Source organism: Cnephaeus nilssonii (assembly GCF_951640355.1).
Source record: "Cnephaeus nilssonii genome assembly, chromosome: 14".
Taxonomy (NCBI): domain Eukaryota; kingdom Metazoa; phylum Chordata; class Mammalia; order Chiroptera; family Vespertilionidae; genus Cnephaeus; species Cnephaeus nilssonii.
The window spans coordinates 44,943,066-44,961,421 of record NC_137085.1 but is presented as its reverse complement, the minus strand read 5'-3'; the positions used below and the strand labels follow the sequence as shown (position 1 = coordinate 44,961,421).

Here is an 18,356-nt window from a genome sequence, read left to right as displayed (position 1 = left end):
TAGCACATCCACTGTTCTGTTCTGGAGCTCCAGCCCTCCACAGTTCGGCTCCACCCTACCTATCCAACTTTGGACCCTTTTCTGCTCAACCTCCACTTCCCTTAAAATGAGGCACTGACTGTATTATCCCCATCACATGTCGGCTCTTTCTCTTCTCTGTGACTTTGCTGATACTGTTGTCCTCACCTAGAAAGCCCTCCTCTCACTCACAAAATCACACCAACCCTTCAATGCTCAGCACAATCCTATCTCCCCCACAAAGCCTTTGGTACCACTCAGTACAGGGCTTAAGTGACAGCAAGTCCCAACATGCTTTGGCTATTTCTGGTGGTAAATCCTGTCTTTCTGAGCAGGCTGGAAGCCCTTCCAGGGCAAAGTGCATTTCTCATACTTTCTTGTCTCTCCAGTGCCTTTCATTGTGTCTGACAACGACAGGTCTGAATAAAGGCTTGTTGTCTAAACACCTCGACTCATTCTGCCTGTCCCAACACCCTGCTGTCCTCATGGCAAGGCAGCAACTTGCTATGGAGAAGACATGTGAATGAATATTTTTGTCCAACACACAAATCTGTATTAAATAGCTGAAACATGCAAAGCAGTGTGCCACATAGGTGGGGCATAGAAAGAAATCCAGGGAGGGGAGAAGTCACTGCTCTGCAGGAATCTAGCTGGAGAGGTGTCAGCTGCACGTCTGAAAGGTAGCCTACAACATGGATGTCTTCACTGTGGAACCACAAAAGACACACCCCAGGATACAGTGCAAACAAGGGGTTAAGAAGACATGCTCTTCCCTGGTCTCCGAGTTCAGGAAGTACCCCCCCCCCACCCGCCGCTCCTCCGCCCCCCTCCCCCCAATCAATTTACTCATATTCCATAGCCCAACTGTGCTATTTCCTTCTTTCCTCACACTCCCATGCTTTTCTGGGTCTCTGCTTTTGCCACTCTCTTTCACTGTCTCCATTTGGGCTGCTTTCTCTCTACCCCTCCTTCAAGGTCATCTCAAACACCTTCTTCCTAGGGGCCTCCAACATCCTCCCAGATGGATGTTCTAGCGGTGTGCGCTCCCCCCCCACCCCACCCTCCAGTATTTTTAGCTGTGTCCTTTCGAGGATTCTTGTCCTATGCTGCTGATCTCCACTGTATTTATTGTAAGTCCTCTGAGGTCAGCTATGCTCTCGATTATTGCAAAGCCTACAACTGCTAGCACGGTACTGGGAACACTGATGATGCCTACCTAAAAGACATCTGCTGCACTTGCTAGCATGGGATAATATAAGCCCAGCCAAAAACCAGTGTCAGACAAAAATGCCCTCCACCAGCCAATCTGCCCCAGCAGGAGTCAGCAGAACCACGGGACCCACATCTTACATGACATTATTTCCAACGGAAGTTTTACACATTGTAGTTTATGTTAATTTGTTAAAAGCTAGCATTTAAAATACACTATAAGTCAGCAAACAGATGAGTGGTTGCCAGGGGCTAAGGGGAGAGGTGGATATTGAGTGACTGCTAAGAAGGAGGGCTTTCACCTGGAATTAAATCGTAGTGATAGTTGCACAACCGTGTGACTATATTAAAAACCATGGGATTGTACACCTAAGTGACCTTTATGGTATGTACATTACAATCTCAATATAAAACATGATCACATTGCATTTCAATTTAGAATTCCTTTCCCTCTACTTAATATGAATTGTCTTATTCTTTTGAGATATTATATTTCCCTGTTGGTCAAGAAAACAAAAATATCTTAGAAGTACAAGAATTCTATCCACTACAAGGAATGGAATTTGAAAGACTGCGTCTAATAGTTTAAAAATTTTATTTTAAAAACTATGATTTTAAGCATCTGATCTTAATTTCTTTTTTAACATCCAGGGAGAGTAAGAAATAGCACTGGACCTGCCTCCCTCAGACTCACATCATCAACAGAAAAGAAGATCACACTTTCCCTGCTCCCAGGATTTCTGGAAAATCATGTCTCCTAACACAAGGCACTGCCTGCCTCTCCCCGCCTCCTCCCAGCCTCCTACCTGTCTGGCCGGCGATGACCATGGGCTGCACGGACAGCTGGAAGAGCTTGTCCAGCACCAGGTGCAGGAAGAGCACGAGGGGCTCCAGGCGGGAGGAGTTGAGCCAGATGATGCTGAGCTTCAGCTCATGCTCCAGCGTCGTCTCACTGATCTTCTGGTCCAGCACGCGGATGGGGAAGGTCACCTGGCTCTCCAAGGAGTGGCAGAGAGTGAAGAACTTCTCCAGGTGGTTGTCCTGGGAAGGCAGACAGCAGGCCTCAGGTTCACCAGTGAATTCATAAACACAATCAAATGGCTCCTCATAGGCAGAGCCCTTTATCCCAGGTCTTAGACCAGAAGTTCTAAGACATGGATGTTTCAGACCAAGGTTATGAACCGCTTTGTAGAGTGGTGTGCACAAAATAGACCCTCTCCATAACTATTAACTGAAGAAGAAAATAATTTGGACTCTGACATATTCTGTAAGCAGAAGCAAGCACACCAGGTGAGCATACACAGCCCAAAATGGGTCTAAACAGGTGCAAAACTCAAACAGTGGCACGAAAAGGAGGGAATGTAGAAGTGGGAGAAAGGCTGGTGAAATGGCAGAATCGCAGAGGGAAATGAGACAGACTTCAAATGAAGTCTCTCCTCATAATTTCTCAGACAACTGTACAGGGACTGGGTTCCTTCATTTAGGTGTTCAACCTTTTTATAAGGTCTTCCCATTCAAATGCAGATTAAACCTGAACAGGCTTGGGAAGTCCCCATAAAGAACTAAAGGTTATTTTTGCTTTATTCGTGCACAGTGATTTTCATTGGCCTGTTACTGGGCTGTCCTTAGAAGGTTCTCTGCTGTCCCTCATCTTCACTATGGGCCTCCTGGCTCTGAAGTGAAGTGGACCTCGGTGCTCCTTACCTGGGTGTGGACGGAAGAAACAGCTTGCACTTCAATATTAAATACTCCCTTATGTCCTTCAGCCCATTTAATGGGAGGATTCTGTAAAGGGACTTTCTGTGTTAAAGAAAAAAAAAAAGATTAGCAATTCAATCCCTTTTTCTAAATACTAGCAAGCAGCGCTGTAAATGTCAGGGTTATCTATAATAATAAAAGCATAATATGCTAATTAGACTGGACAGCCGAATGACCTTCTGGATGTCATTCCAGACATCCTTCCGGACGAAGCTGCAGCAGCGGGGGCCAAGGCAGAGGTGGTTAGGGGAGATCAGGCAGGCAGGCAGAGTGGTTAGGGGTGATCAGGCAGGCAGGCAAGCAGTTAGGAGCCAGCAGTCCCAGATTGTGGCGTCAGGCCTAAACTGGCAGTCAGACATCCCCTGAGGAGTCCTGGATTGTGAGAGGGTGCAGGCCGGGCTGAGGGGACCCCCACCTCCACCCCCCTGCGCACAAATTTTGTGCACCGGGCCTCTAGTACAAATATAAAACTCTCTGGAAAACTAATAGAATTGGCCTTGGAGTTAGAAGCTCTATGTTCAAGTTCTGTTCTGTCCTGAACTAGTTACTTTTTAAAAAATATATATTTTATTGATTTTTTTACAGAGAGGAAGGGAGAGGGAGAGAGAGCCAGAAACATCAATGAGAGAGAAACATCAGTCAGCTGCCTCCTGCACACCCCCCACTGGGGATGTGCCCACAACTAAGGTACATGCCCTTGACTTGAATCAAACCTGGGACCCTTGAGTCCGCAGGCTGATGCTCTATCCACTGAGCCAAACCGGTTAGGGTCTGAACTATTTACTTTTACTTTGCCAACTCAATTAAACTCTCTGGGCCTTTGTTTTCTTTGCTGAAATGATGGATTTGAACTGAGAGATATGTCTATAAGCTCCCACCCAGCATTGATAAATCCTTGATTCTAGGAATTGAAATAGAGTAATATGTTGGTGATTTCCCCATTAATCAGTAATATCAAGACAAAGCCTAGAGTATCTTTACACAACATAAAATTTTAATGCTTTTGAGCACCTGCAATTACTTTCCCTTTTAGCAAGACGTTTCCAAGTAGCAGTCCTGCTAGGCTCCTGCTTTAATTACTTTAAGTGACTCTTTTATGTCATTTATGTATTAATAGCTCTGTAATCCTAAGAGGCCATTTTTTTTGCCTTAAATTCTCATGGAATTATCTTCCTCAGGAGACATCATACAGCATTGGGTGAGGAGGCCTAGTTTGACACAGCCACGTGAGTGTGGATTTTGCATCTCTTGCCTTATTTTTTTTTTGTTAATTCTCACCTAAGGATATTTTTTCCATTGATTTTTAGAAAGAATGGAAGGGAGGGAGGGAGATGGAGAGATAGACAGAGAGAGAGACACACAGAGAAAGAGAGAGACAGAGAGAGAGAGACATTGATGTGAGAGACACACATAGACTGGGTGCCTCCTGCAACCCAGGTATGTATCCTTGACCAGGAATCAAACCCTTGACCCTTAGGTGAGCAGGCTGACACTCTAACCACTGAGCAACGTGGCAAGGGCATCTCTTGCATTTTAATGGCAGGATGCTGTATTTACAAGGGTAGGATGGGTGGATGGGGTGAGTACTTTTGGAAATATCTAAGACAGAGTCACAAACAGGGGTCAAAGCTGGATCCAACCCACGGACAAATTCCATTGGGCTCAGTGTTGGAAACATTTTTGAATTTGTTGCCAACATTTAAAAGTCAGAAAATTTCACATGAAAGCCTATTTTTCTAACTTCTTTTGAGAACCAGAAGATATGAAGACATTGGGCGTGCGTCCCAGAATGCCACTGATCTGTGGGGCGGAGGAGCAGCTGTGACCTTCAGTGGGCAATCTCCAGCGGGAACAAGTCCACCAGGACCCGGCACTCACTGTCAGTGAGTCCAACTCCTGGGGACACTGGAGGCTGCCACCTACGACCTTAAGCAGCACTGTCCACTAAAAAATATATTGTGAGACACATGTCACTTAAAATTTTCTAGTAGCCACATTTAAAAAATTTAAAGGAACATGTGATAGTAATTTTAATATAGATAGCTTAAATATATAGCCTAAAGAATATTGATTATTATATTTAATTATGTTATTAAATATATAGCCTAAAGTTTATTGTTTCAATATGTAGTCACTATAAAAATTATGAATGATATATTTTACATACTTTTTTTCTACTAAGACTTTGAAATCGGGTTTGTATTTTAGACTTACATTACATTCCAGTTTGGACAAGCCATATATCTCTATCTATATCTCTATCTATCTATCTATCTATCTATCTATCTATCTATCTATATACTAGAGGCCCAGTGCATGATTGAATCATGCACATGTAGGGTCCCATACACGCTTTCACTTTCGATCGCGGGGGAGCTGGGTGCCTGTCCACTGGTGCACCAGGCCTTTCGGAAGCCTCCGGCTTGGCGGAGGCTTCCGAAAGGCCTGGTGTCAGAGCAGACAGGCACCCAGCTCCCCCGCTTTTGATGGTCCACTGCGGGACGTGAGCTTGCTGCCCCAGAGGCCCCTTCTGTTCCGCAGCACAGCCATGGCGCAGACGCTGAGCTCGCGCCACCGCTGGCGATGCGAGCTCAGCGTCCCGCTGGCCCAATCGGCTACCCCGGCCACCCCGAGTCCTGCCCCCTGCACCTCCCGCTGGCCCAATCGTGGGTGTAGCGAAGTGATGGTAATTTACATATTACCATTTTATTAGGTAGGATTTCATTGATTTTAGAGAGGAAGAAAGAGGGAGAGAGAGGTAGAAACATCAATAAGAGAGAATCATTGATCGGCTGCCTCCTACACCCCCGCCCCCACTGGGGATAAGCCCGCAACCTGGGCCTGTGGCCTGACCAGGAATAGAACTGTGACCTCCTGATTCACAGGTCGATTCTCAACCACTGAGCCACACCAGCTGGGCTGGACAAGCCACATTTTAATAGCCACACATGACTAGTGGCAACTGTATTGGACAGTATTAAGTCTTCAGGATATTAGGAGAGGCTGAGGGTATATCTATAAAGATAGTTTGGGGCAAGAAGAATAAAAAATAATATTTACTTCAGCATAGAGTTTGTTTCTTGATATGCATTATTTCATTTAACATCCACAGCAACCTTATGGACAGGTATGGGTGAGGTTTCATCGCTGAGACACAGAGAGGGTAAGCAATTCACCCATGTATGCTCACACAGCTAGGGAGTAGCAGAGTCTGGATTTTGGATCCAAATTTGTTTGTTCCTAAAACCCAGGTATGCTCTGCAGCATTAAGAAGATAATTAAGGGTTCTAAGAAATTAGAATGTGCATGATGAAAAGGCGGCTATGAGGGCATCAGAAGGGCCTGTGTATCCAAATCACAAAGAGTAATCAGGGCATGTCTGTGAACACACTCAGGCTGATCTCAGGTGGTTCTGAGGAGAGCAGTTTTGGTCTAAAGCTGGGCACACAACTGTGGCCCAGGGCAAAGGAAGATTCTCTCTCCAGAGAAAAACAGAAATAAGAGAAAAATGGAATAACCTGGGGATGATGGATGGGTAGTCAGAGTAGGGAAGAAAGTTGACTATTAAGGTTGGAATGAAAATAAAATTCCTGGGAAATTCTTCAACCTGAAAATTATAATAATAAAATAACCCAAAAGAGATGAAGGGGGATCTATAGATTAAAAGAGTCTTAAAGACAAGTCAACAAATAGCAATGTATGGATCTTATTTGGATCCTGATTCAAACAAACAGCTGTAAATAAAAATATGACATTAAGGAGATCATTGAAAATTTGATTACTAACTGGATATTTGAAGATATTAAGGAATTATTAATTTTAAGATACAACAATGGTTCAAAAAAGCGCCCTTATCTTTGAAGATACATACTAGAATAGGTATGAACTAGAGGCCCGGTGCACAACATTCGTGCACTGGGGTGGGGGTGGGGGTGTCCCTCAGCCCTCTCGCAGTCTGGGATCCCTCGGGGGCTTCGGCCCGCTCCCGTGGACATCCCCTGAGGGGTCCTTAGCATTGCTGCCGCTGTGCTCGCCAGTCATGAGCCTGGCTTCTGGCTGAGCAGTGCTCCCCCAGTGGGAGCGCACTCACCACCAAGGGGCAGCTCCTGCATTGAGTGTCTGCCCCCTGGTGGTCAGGGTGTGTCATAGCGACCAGTCGTTTGGTCGATTTGCATATTAGGGTTTTATTATATAGGATGAAATGCTATGATGTCTGGGATTTTCTTCAAAATACTACTATTGAAATAAACCTCCACCAACCAGACTGAGAATATGAGAGCTAGTGCTGGTGTGGTCAGAATGGCGAGTCCACTAGGCTCCCTTCTAATGGGGCGAGAGGCAGTGCAGGAAACAGGAGGAGGGGAAGGCTACTGGCATTGGCAAAGGAATAAAAACCCCACTATCCATCTGGGGACAGTGACAATTGACCCCGAGGAGAAACTGATGGAATCTCGCCCAGGAACCTTTTATAAGGATCCGTGCTGAGAGCAGCTGTTATCATAAGGGGGCTCCATTTGCCTCCCCTTTCACATTACATTATTTGTGAATCCCTTTTTGCAAGGCAATACTGCCTCTGGCACAGGCTGCATTTACTAAGTGTTCTGAATTGGTGATGTCTAAATGAATGTTTTTTTCATAGCTAGTTGTTTTTCCCATCTATCAGACCCATGTGTTCCCAGAAAAACACCGTATGCTGACAGATGACTGTTCCCAAACACATGCTGAGCATCCTCAGTCCTGTTGAAGGCACTGGGAAGTGGATCTGGGAAGGTGGTCCAAGATCACGGCTGGACAAGAAACAGCTGACGGCCAGCTTGATGGTTACCTCTGCAGAATGCATGGAGTAGTTGGGTGGCAGCTTTTCCAGGGCAACTGGGAGACAGTAGGATCCAGTTTGAAGACGTTCATTTAAGAGAATTGGCAGCCACTGAAATAGATGATGTAGAGAATAAAGTGGAATTTATTACTGCATATAACTCTCGCAATTTATCTAGCTCACAATAATCAAATGCAACTAAACGATGATTAGATATTGACCAGGACTCTTTTTGGCAGTAATTTCTGTCAAGTTCTTTGCATTTTAAATTCTGTGAGAGCTCTTGAGGTGGTAATATCAATGATTTACTGCTTTCAGAGCCAAAGTAGTAGCATTTTTCTTTAAAGCTAATGTTTGTGTGTCTCTGAACAACATCAATGCTTATGTTAACTTTTGTATTTTTTAAAGAAACAACTTTTTTCTCCTTGGAGAAGAAAAGAGCTAGTTTTATACCATGTGGGGCAAAAGTAGGTTTATAGTTGTGAGTATGCGAACCAGAGTTTATTTTTGTATTATTACTTATTAATTATTGTATAATTTTCCATACAAACAACTGTAAACCTATTTTTGCCCACCCTGCATGTAAAGCATATATATAAAATTTGAAAATAATAGATATTGCAATGCTTTAAAATGTTTTTACTTACGATTGTTTATTCTAAATGCATGGTAAAGAAGTATATAGTCATATTATATATATACATATCTCCCAATGGTACATTTTTGTATTAAAATACTCTCTGTAATTTAAAAAATAATGATATCTTCAAATAATATATTTAGAGATACACAAACCTTGCAAATGGATACTAAAACTATAAATACAACAATACAACATACCCAGTACTTCAATGGCCAATTTTAACAGACTTTGAAATATCACTGAATTAATAGGTTTTATTTTTTTAACTTAAAATTTTTTTTATATAAATCATTTTTTATTTTTCAACTAGAGGCCCGGTGCATGAAATTCATGCACGGGGGTGTGTGTCCCTCAGCCCAGCATGCACCCTCTCCAATCTAGGACCCTTCAAGGGATGTCCGACTGCCTGTTTGGGATCGGGCCTAAACGGGCAGTCGGACATCCCTCTCACAATTCAGGACTGCTGGCTCCCAACTGCTCACTTGCCTGCCTTTCTGATTGCCCCTAACTGCTTCTGCCTGCCAGCCTGATCACCTCTAACCACTTCCCTGCCAGCCTGATTGATGCCTAACTGCTCCCCTGCCAGCCTGATTGCCCCTAACTGCCCTCCCCTGCCGGCCTGGTCACCCCTAACTGCCTTCCCGTGAAGGCCTGGTCACCCCTAACTTCCCTCCCCTGCAGGCCTGGTCCCCCCCAACTGCCCTCCCCTGCAGGCCTGGTCCCCCCCAACTGCTCTCCCCTGCAGGCCTGGTCCCCCCAACTGCCCTCCCCTGCAGGCCTGGGTCCCCCCAAACTGCCCTTCCTTGCAGGCCCAGTTGCCCCCAACTTCCCTCCTCTGCTGGCCTGATCACCCCTGACTGCCCTCCCCTGCAGGCTTGATTGCCCCCAACTGCCCTCCCTTGCAGGTCTGGTCTTTCCCAACTGCCCTCCCCTGCTGGCCATCTTGTGACGGCCATCTTGTGTCCACATGGGGGCAGCCACCTTTGACCACATGGGGACAGCCATCTTGTGTATTGGAGTGATGGTCAATTTGCATATTACTCTTTTATTAGATAGGATTATAGTTCACATACAATATTATCTTAGTTTCAGTGTACACCCCAGTGATTATATATAACTTACTAGATGATCATCCTAATAAATCTCATACCCATCTGACATCATGCAGTTATTAGAATATTGACTATATTCCATATGCTGTACTTTACATCCCATGACTATTTTGTAACAACCAATTTGTACTTCTTAATCCATCACCTTTTTCACCCATTTCCCTACCTTCTTCTCATCTGTCAACTATCAAAATGTTCTCTGTATCTATGAACCTGTTTCTGTTCCACTTGTTCTTTTATTTTGTTTTTAGATTCAATTGTTGATAGGTATTTATTTATTGCCATTTTAATATTCATATTTTTATCTTTTTCTTATTCTTAAAGAAAACCCTTTCACATTTCATGTCATACTGGTCTTGTGGTGATGCACTCCTTTAGCTTTTTTCTTGTCTGAGAAGCTTTATCTGTCCTTTGATTCTAAATGATAGCTTTGCTGGGTAGAGTAATCTTGGCTGTAGGTCCTTGCTTTTCATCACTTTGAATATTTCTGGCCTGCAAAGTTTCTATTGAGAAATCAGCAGACAGTTTTATGGGAGCTCCCTTGTAGGTAACTGCTTTTCTCTTGCTGCTTTTAAGATTCTTTGTCTTTAAACTTTTGCATTTTAATTATGCTGTGTCTTGGTGTGGGCCTCTTTGTCATCTTGTTTGGGACTCTCTGTGCTTCCTGGACTTATATGTCTATTTCACTAGGTTAGGGAAGTTTTCTGTCATTATTTTTTTAAAATAGGTTTTCAATTTCTTACTCTCTCTCTTCACCTTCTAGCACTGCCATGATGTGAATGTTGGTACAACTGAAGTTATCCCAGAGGCTCCTTACATTATCCTCAATTTTTAAAATTCTTTTTTCTTTTTGCTGTTCTGATAAGATGTTATTTTGCTTCCTTATATTTCAAATTTCTGTTTTGATTCTCAGCTTCATATACTCTACTGTTGATTCTCTATAAATTATTCTTCATATCAGTTAGTGTATCTTTCATTTCTGACTGGTCCTTTTTTATGCAGTTGAAGTTCTCACTAAGTTCATTATGCATCCTTATAACCAGTGTTTTGAACTCTGCATCTAGTAAATTACTTATTTCCATTTTGTTAAGTTCTTTTTCTGGAGTTTCACTCTGTTCTTTCATTTGGGACATGTTCCTTTGTCTTCTCATTTTGGCATTCTCCCTGTTTTTGTTTCTATGTATTATATAGAGCTGCTATGGCTCCCAGGCTTGGTAGAGTGGTCTTATGTATTAGGTGTCTGTTGGACCCAGTGCCACAGACTCCTCGATCACCCAAGCTGGGCATTTGACGTACACCCCCAATGTGTGGGCTGTGTACACTTGTCTGTTGCATTTGAACCTTGATTGCTATTGGCATGTCATTGAGAGATATTTATGTCTAGGGCAGCCAGGAGGACCAGCCCCCATGGAGGATCAGCCGTGTAAGGGCCCACCCCACAGAGGAGGACTTACTTCAGCAGGGCTCTGGTGCGTGCTGACTCCTTTAGTGTGTAGCTTGTGGAGGTGGTTGGGTGGTACTTCGATGTGGCCTGAAGCTGTCTACTGAGTTTGCTGGTTCTGGGGCCTCCTGGGAGTTGGAGACCAAGGTCAACTACCACCGGTGTTCTGCCCAGGGCCATCTGACATGAGTCACAAAGTGATCTTCAGATGGCTGCTACTTGGGACTAGGTTTGGAGGTGCCCTAGGAAGGCCAAGCTGTGAACCAAGGCCAACTCCTGCTAATGCTGGGCCTGGGGCCAATTAGCTAGAGACACAAGGCACACTGAGGCCAGATGCTGCTTGTTTGAGAGATTTTAGGAAAATAAAAAGCATGAGCCAAGACAGGCCATTTGTATGGAAAAGCAACGGGAAACAGCTAGGATGAGTCCACAAGTTGGGTGGGTTGGGGTCTCCAGGGGAATCACTGGGGTGCAGTGAACAGTGATAGCCAGGTTGATATGGAGCCTGCCTGTCGGCTCTGTGTGAGGAGTGCTCAGAAAAGGAACAATGGCTTCTGCCAGCACTTCTGTCTTGGAGAAAGATGCCAGACAATTCAGTTCCTCCCTGGTGTTCCTGGTGCCTTTTGAGCTGCTGCCCAATTGCTGGATCTCACAGGGACTAAGTCTAAGTAAGACATGAATGGGCCGTTTAAGAGGAATGGCTAGGATTCTAGGAGCCCTCCGTCTTACTCAGCCACAATCCCTGTTGGCTTTTACAACTAGAAGTCATGGGAACTTCTCTTGCTGGCACTGGAACCCTGGGCTTGGAGGGGCCTACTTTGGGGTTGGGACCCCTCACTCCTCAGGAGAGGACTTTTCCACCAAGATATTCCTCCTGATTTTTACCTGCCACATGTGGGTGTGGTAACAGCCCATTTTGCATCTCTCCCCTCCCCCGCTTTAATCTCAATGTGGCTTCTTTAAATCCCTAGTTGTATTCACTCAGCTAGACTTCAGGCAATTCTGAATGATGGCTGTTCTGTAGTTTAGTTGTAATTTTGATGTCACAATGCTTTTTATTTTATTTATTATTTTTAGATAAATGTGTGTTCTTTCAATATCTATCTCCCACTAGCTTTCCATTCCTGAAATTTGTCATTTGCTAAGTCAAGTCATCTCTGCTCTTTGCTATAATCTGTTTTGGTACATTCTGTTACTTGTGACAGGAAAAAAGCAATTGAATAGAATTTAGTTGTTTATCTCTGCAGGGACCTTGGATGCACCAAGGACTGCAGTGTGAATTGGCAAGTTGAAAACGACTCACTGAATATCCCAGGAGACTTTCTATGGAGGCTCCTTGCTTCTGCTGACAGCTGATGTGATAGAAGGTGAACAGGAGGTGGTGATTTACTGTGAGCTTAGCAGGGAGCTTAATTTTCACTTCTTCATAGAAGTCTGGAGACCTGTTTCAAAAGCACATTATACACACATAACTTTTAGCAAGAAAAACGACTTCTCTGACTATAAATTATAATGCAACAGACCCTTTACTTCCCAGAATTTGTCTGCTTGGTGTTTTGCTTTTCATTATACAGCATTCTACTCCTTGGCTGGAAGTCCTTGAGACCAAGCTTATGTCACTAGATATACTTCACTTACATAAGGGCACTTAGAAACTAAAGACTTTGGGGGTGGGGGTGGACAATTTCCACACACAATGGAAAAATCCAACAACTTAATTTGAAAAGGGGATGAGGTTCAATGTCCTGCTGTGACCTCATTTTCTGTCTCTACCCTGAGAACAGAGACAGGCACATCAAAGGATTTTGGAGAAACAAATGAATGAAGCAGGAGGAAAAGGAACCTGATTTTGCTGAATTACAAAGTCCTAGATACCTTACCAAGGGCTTCGTGTACCTTACTCACTTACTCCTCAACCCAACCCAGGAACGAGGGTTTAAAGGAAGACTGAAATAGGCCAAGTCTGTTTGACCCTGTACGGATTTCCCTCTCCTACCTGTAAAATGAAATAATTTACACACTACTTTGGAACTCAATTTACCCACATAATAATGAGTGCTCCATTTCCTCTTTGGTCAACTTAATTTTTCTTAAACAGGTTATGGTGTAGGTGTGGAGTGGTGTAGACAAGAGCTCGATTTTGTTTCTGGCCCCCTCCAGTATTTCAAAGCAAGTTAAGAAATGTATTTATTTAACACCATAAAACTTCTCTGTATCATACTAGATAGAAGGCTCCAGAAAATCAAAACAGTATGAGGTTCTTGAGGATATGTTCTTCTCTCAATCTTAGTTAATGGCAAAAACTGTGCATCTGCAACACAGAATCATGTAACCTGCATGAATTTCCTCTGTCCCTGAATTATAAAAACCACAGGAAGGAATCACTAGGGGACTCAGAAAAGCCACCAAATAATGAAACCATCTTGACATATGTTTAGAACTCTGCAATACACTTACTTATTATGGTATGTGACAGCTGTGTACACTTCCTGCAGAAATTCAGGCCCATTGGATTTTCCAAAGATGACCTATTGACCAATATAGAAAGGACCAAATTAACAGTGATATTTGGGTATATGAAACCAACCATCATCAGCCCAATAGGACCTTCTGTTCTTATACAGCTACTAGGGGCCCAGTGCACAAAATTCGTGCACGGGCGGGGGGTGTCCCTCAGCCCAGGCTGCCCTCTCTCACATACTGGGAGCCCTCAGGGGATGTCCTACATCAGCTTAGGTCCGCTCCCTTTATGGAGGCAACTGGGCTGATCAGGGGAAAGCGCCAGCCCCATCACCCCGCTGCTGCAGACACCACCAGCCACCGCCAGCCACCGCAACCACCAAGGTGTTTTCATCAACACAGACTCCAGTCCCTTCATCATGAAAAAATGACAACTTTCTTTAGGCATTTTCAAGATGTGTCTTTCATAGGATATGACATTTCTTTCTTTCTTTTTTTAATCCTCACCTGAGGATATGTTTCCATTGATTTTTAGAGAATGTGGAAGACAAAGGGAGAGACAGAGAGAAACATCAAAGTGAAAGGAAAACTTTGATTGGTTGCCTCCTGCATGAGCCCTGACCTGGGCCCTGGCCAGGGAGGAGCCTGCAACCTAGGTACATGCCCTTGATCAGAATCGAACCCAGACCCTGCTGTTGGTAGGCCAATGCATTATTCACTGAGCCAATCCAGCTAGGGCAGGATATGACATTTCTTAGCCCTCCAGCAGTGGACCTTTGTTTTTTTTTTCTCCAGGGGTGTGGTGGAAAAACCCTAGATCACCTTTTTGGATTCTTATTACCCAAGTTACTAAGAATATTACCAGTGGCATACAGGAAGCTTAGCCAATGAGCAATCCGAAAAGGTACATATATCAAGTGGATTAGAAACTCAGTTCACACCAATCTCTGGCTCTGCCCCTGCTGGGGCCTAAATCCTCGGGCCTGGGCAGGTGCCCTCCAGCACCCTCCAATTGCTGGCTCTGCCCCTGCCCAGGCCTAAAGCCTATGGGACCCTCCAGCTCCCTCCAATCACTGGCTCCCTCTCACTCTGATCACTGGCTCCCTCTCCCTCCTATGGCTGGCTTGCTCTCCCTCTGATGCTGGCTCCCTCTCCCTCCGATGGCTGGCTCGCTCTCCCTCCGATGGCTGGCTCCCTCTCCCTCCGATGGCTGGCTCCCTCTCCCTCCGATAGCTGGCTCCCGCTGGCTCTGATCGCTGGCTCCCTCTCTCTCCAATCGCTGGCTTCCTCTCGCTCTGATCGCTGGCTCCGATTACTGGCTCCCTCTTGCTCTGATGGCTGGCTCCCTCTCGCTCCGATCACTGGCTCCTGCTGGCTCCGATTGCTGGCTCCCTCTCGCTCTGGGTGCTGAGGATGTTCCCGGTTCCCAGATGAAGGCTGTTGGGTGCCTACTTATGCAAATTAGCCGCCATCTTAGTTGGGTTAATTTGCATAGTCACTCTGATTGGCTGTGGGCTTATCGAAGGTACGGTCAATTTACATGTTTGTCTATTATTAGGTAAGATACTGTGTAAGTTAAGAGTGCTGAGTTCTAGTAATCCCACACCTAGGACTATATCCCAAGAAACCAGAAACACCCATCAGAAAGGATATATGCACCCCTATGTTCATAGCAGCACAATTTATATCCACTGAGCCAAACCAGTTAGGGCAGCAGCACAATTTATAATAGCTAAGATTTGGAAACAGCCTAAGTGCCCATCAGCAGATGAGTGGATTAAAAAACTGGTACATCTACACAATGGAATACTATGCCGCTGTAAAAAAGAAGGAACTTTTACCATTTGCAACAACATGGATGGAACTGGAGAACATTATGTATGCTAAGCGAAATAAGCCAGTCAGAGAAAGATAAATATCGCATGATCTCACTCATATGTGGGATATAATGATCAACATAATTTGATGAACAAGAATAGATTGATCTAGAGACAAATGGCAGGGGAGGGGGGGTTAGAGAGCAACCAAAGGACTTGTATGCCTGCATATTAGCATAAACAATGGACACAGACACTGGGGGCTTGCCCGGGTTGGAAATGGCTGGGGGGCGGGGGTCGATCAATTGGGGAAAAAGGAAACATATGTAAAACTTTAGACAATAAAAGAAAAAGAAAAGAAAGAGTGCTGAGTTCTATGACCAGCCCAACCACACGGATGCAAAATAACTGGCTATGAAGGGTGGAGTGAGGCCCCAAGGGCCACAGGTGTGTGAGGCTGGGAAACCAGTGCCCTGTCCACTCTGCCGCACTGCCTAGAGGTCTATATTTTTGGGCAAAGTCACATCCGTTAAAGATCCCTGGTCATGGCCTCTTTTCCAAAGACATGGGACTGGTCACTGGGGTGATCAGGACCTTCCCTGTCCACATGTTTGGGCTATTTCGAAAGGACACCTCTGGGGCTTCATTCAGCCTTAACGGGGCATGATTTGTCAAGTGGACTCACTTCTGGACAAAGAAAAAAGAGCCCTTTTTACTAGATGCAATAATCCCTCGGTGATTAGAGAACAGGCTGGAGTTTGGCCCCCACTCATCCCTGGCTGGGCACTTGGTTCCATTCAGGATTTGCATAGCCAGACCTGGCAGCTCTGGTGGACTTGCCATGAGCCAGAGCAGAGAGAATCGGGGGAGTCCTCCTCTAGGATTTCTTTCCTACCAGCATTGCAAGAGAAGCCCTTGCACTGGGAAGGTAGGTAAGGCATTAGGAGGATGGTTAAAAAAAAAAAGAAGAAGAAGAACATATTTGGAGAATGGAAGCCCTGAAAAAAATTATTTCAGTAGAAAGGTTTAGTAATTGAATTCTATGACTTACAGAAAATAGAAACAGCTAACAGCATTTGCAGCAGATGATTTAAAAAATACAAATTCTGGCATTTTAGTTTTCTTAGAGAACGCTGCATTATATATTTATTACTTGATTTATATTTTGCCTCAGGATGAGGATCCAGACCCAAAAGGTGTTGAGGTGGCATGTGTTTCTGATTCCTAGGCATGCTTCACATCTCTCTCGAGGTGGACTGGATGTGCGTAGCTGCATGCTGCCTGCCAGTGCACATCTGGAAGTGCAGCAAACACGGCGGACACACTGGGCCCGTCTGTCTACTTCTCATGCTGTGAGGGTGGCGTGGACTTTACGATATTTTCCAGTCCTCTAATGTAATCTGCATGTCCAAATTTCAGAGCTCCTTATGGAATAAGTTAGGAAAGAGACTTGCAATGTAGACTGACCCTGCTTCCCCTTCAGCATGCTGGGACCAATACTGGACTAGCCACTTAAGGCCTCTGCACAGGCTGAGTAGCGCTGTCCTGAATAGACATACTCGGCATGCTCATGAGCCCTGGGTTCTGTCCGCGTGAATGGACAAGGGAAGTTCAGCACACCCTGGTTTGAGGCAAATGTCTACTTCTGTCTTTACCGGCATAGCGTTGCCCGGATCCTCTCCACACATGAACTGGATCTTGATTGTAATGTTCCGGGCAGATGCTAGCTTGTTAGTGAAGTTCAGCCTCTGTGGGTAGACATAGAGAAGGTTTCTGGAAAAGAGAAGACCGAGAACCAGTGAATAAGACCTAGGGCTTGTTTTAACCAATCAAGAGGAGACTTTTCTGAAGGAGGTTTTCCTTTCAGAAGTGAATTATTTTTGGAGGAGTGAGTGAGATACTGCTGCTTCTGCCTCCTCAGCCGCAGTCATCTGATAATAACCAACAGTGTTCTTCTTTTGTTACCTATAAAGATGTGTCTGCTGCAGCTGAGAGAGTCTTAAGGTCCTGGGTGTGTTTCAGGTTTCTTTGGATAGATTCCCAGAAGTAGAATCTCCGGGTCATCAACCAGCTCTTTTATGGGAAAGACCATCTCCATGCGGCAGGGAGAGCTGGTGTGTGGGTTAATCCGCCCTTGAGCTCTGAGTTCTGTGCCACATCCTGGGAGCTTTGTTCACCTGGATGTGCTCAATGACCAGAGAACTGACATCTAAACCCTGAAGTTCAGCACTACCTTCTGCATTTTTAAGCACGCGAGGCAAAAATTCAGCACTCTTTTTGGGTCACTGACACTGCACCCAGCCCCACAGTTTGGCCTAGGGACTCCTCCCCCACCCAGCTCCACCACTGTAACAACGGAATGGCACACATTGCTTCTGTAAAGTGACAGCCTTCACATACTTGGTGGCTTTTCTGAGATGCATACCCTTGATGGCCTGGGAAGTTTCATGTGTGTTCTTAAAGTGAACACGAAGATCTGAATCTCTCGATTTGCATGATTTTGTGGGGTTTTCTGGGTCAAGTGAATAGAGAACCATTTTCAGAGATCACCTCAGGCTGCTTATGGGAAGAGCAAATATTCTTAATAAACATGATTTTAATGGATACATGATATCCTATATTATGAGTGTGCCATAATTTATATTAGTCTCCAAGAACAAGCATTTAGATGATTTCCTTTTTTTAAATATTATAAAGCTGTGATAAACTCTTTATATATATGTATGTATATATAATGTATTGCCCTTCTGCAATGTAGTGTACTTTGGGAAGAATCCCTTTTAGTTCTATATAGTTCTTCATCTTTGAATTAATTGGAGAGACACCAATCAACCTTTCTTTATGCTGTGCTTGAAGAAATAATGAGCCCGAGTTTCTAAAATGCTTTGAAGTAGCTAGATGAAAGGGTCTGTGTAAATCACAACAGTAATAGCCCTGCCAGACTGGTTAAGCAAGTTAGCTGTCACTACACTCCTCTCCTACATTCCAATACAGGGCCACCACCCACCTGTCTCACACATCCCCCAACACTGGTCAACAATTTTGCACATTGCTTCCAAAGGCGTTGCTGACCCCTACGTTT

The 18,356-nt window shown here is 44.6% G+C and overlaps 1 protein-coding gene across 1 annotated transcript in view; it reads right to left on the bottom strand.

Moving 5' to 3' along the window:
- The window catches only part of DOCK8 (dedicator of cytokinesis 8), a 202,807-nt gene that overhangs the window by 68,542 nt on the left and 115,909 nt on the right, over positions 1–18,356 (bottom strand). The window contains exons 15-20 of the mRNA XM_079790379.1: positions 16,930–17,047; positions 13,455–13,525; positions 12,301–12,439; positions 7,811–7,912; positions 2,932–3,027; positions 2,034–2,268 (exon numbers count right to left, since the gene is read on the bottom strand). Coding sequence (XP_079646505.1) covers positions 2,034–2,268; positions 2,932–3,027; positions 7,811–7,912; positions 12,301–12,439; positions 13,455–13,525; positions 16,930–17,047 — 761 coding nt within the window. The remainder of the gene's footprint in view (positions 1–2,033; positions 2,269–2,931; positions 3,028–7,810; positions 7,913–12,300; positions 12,440–13,454; positions 13,526–16,929; positions 17,048–18,356) is intronic.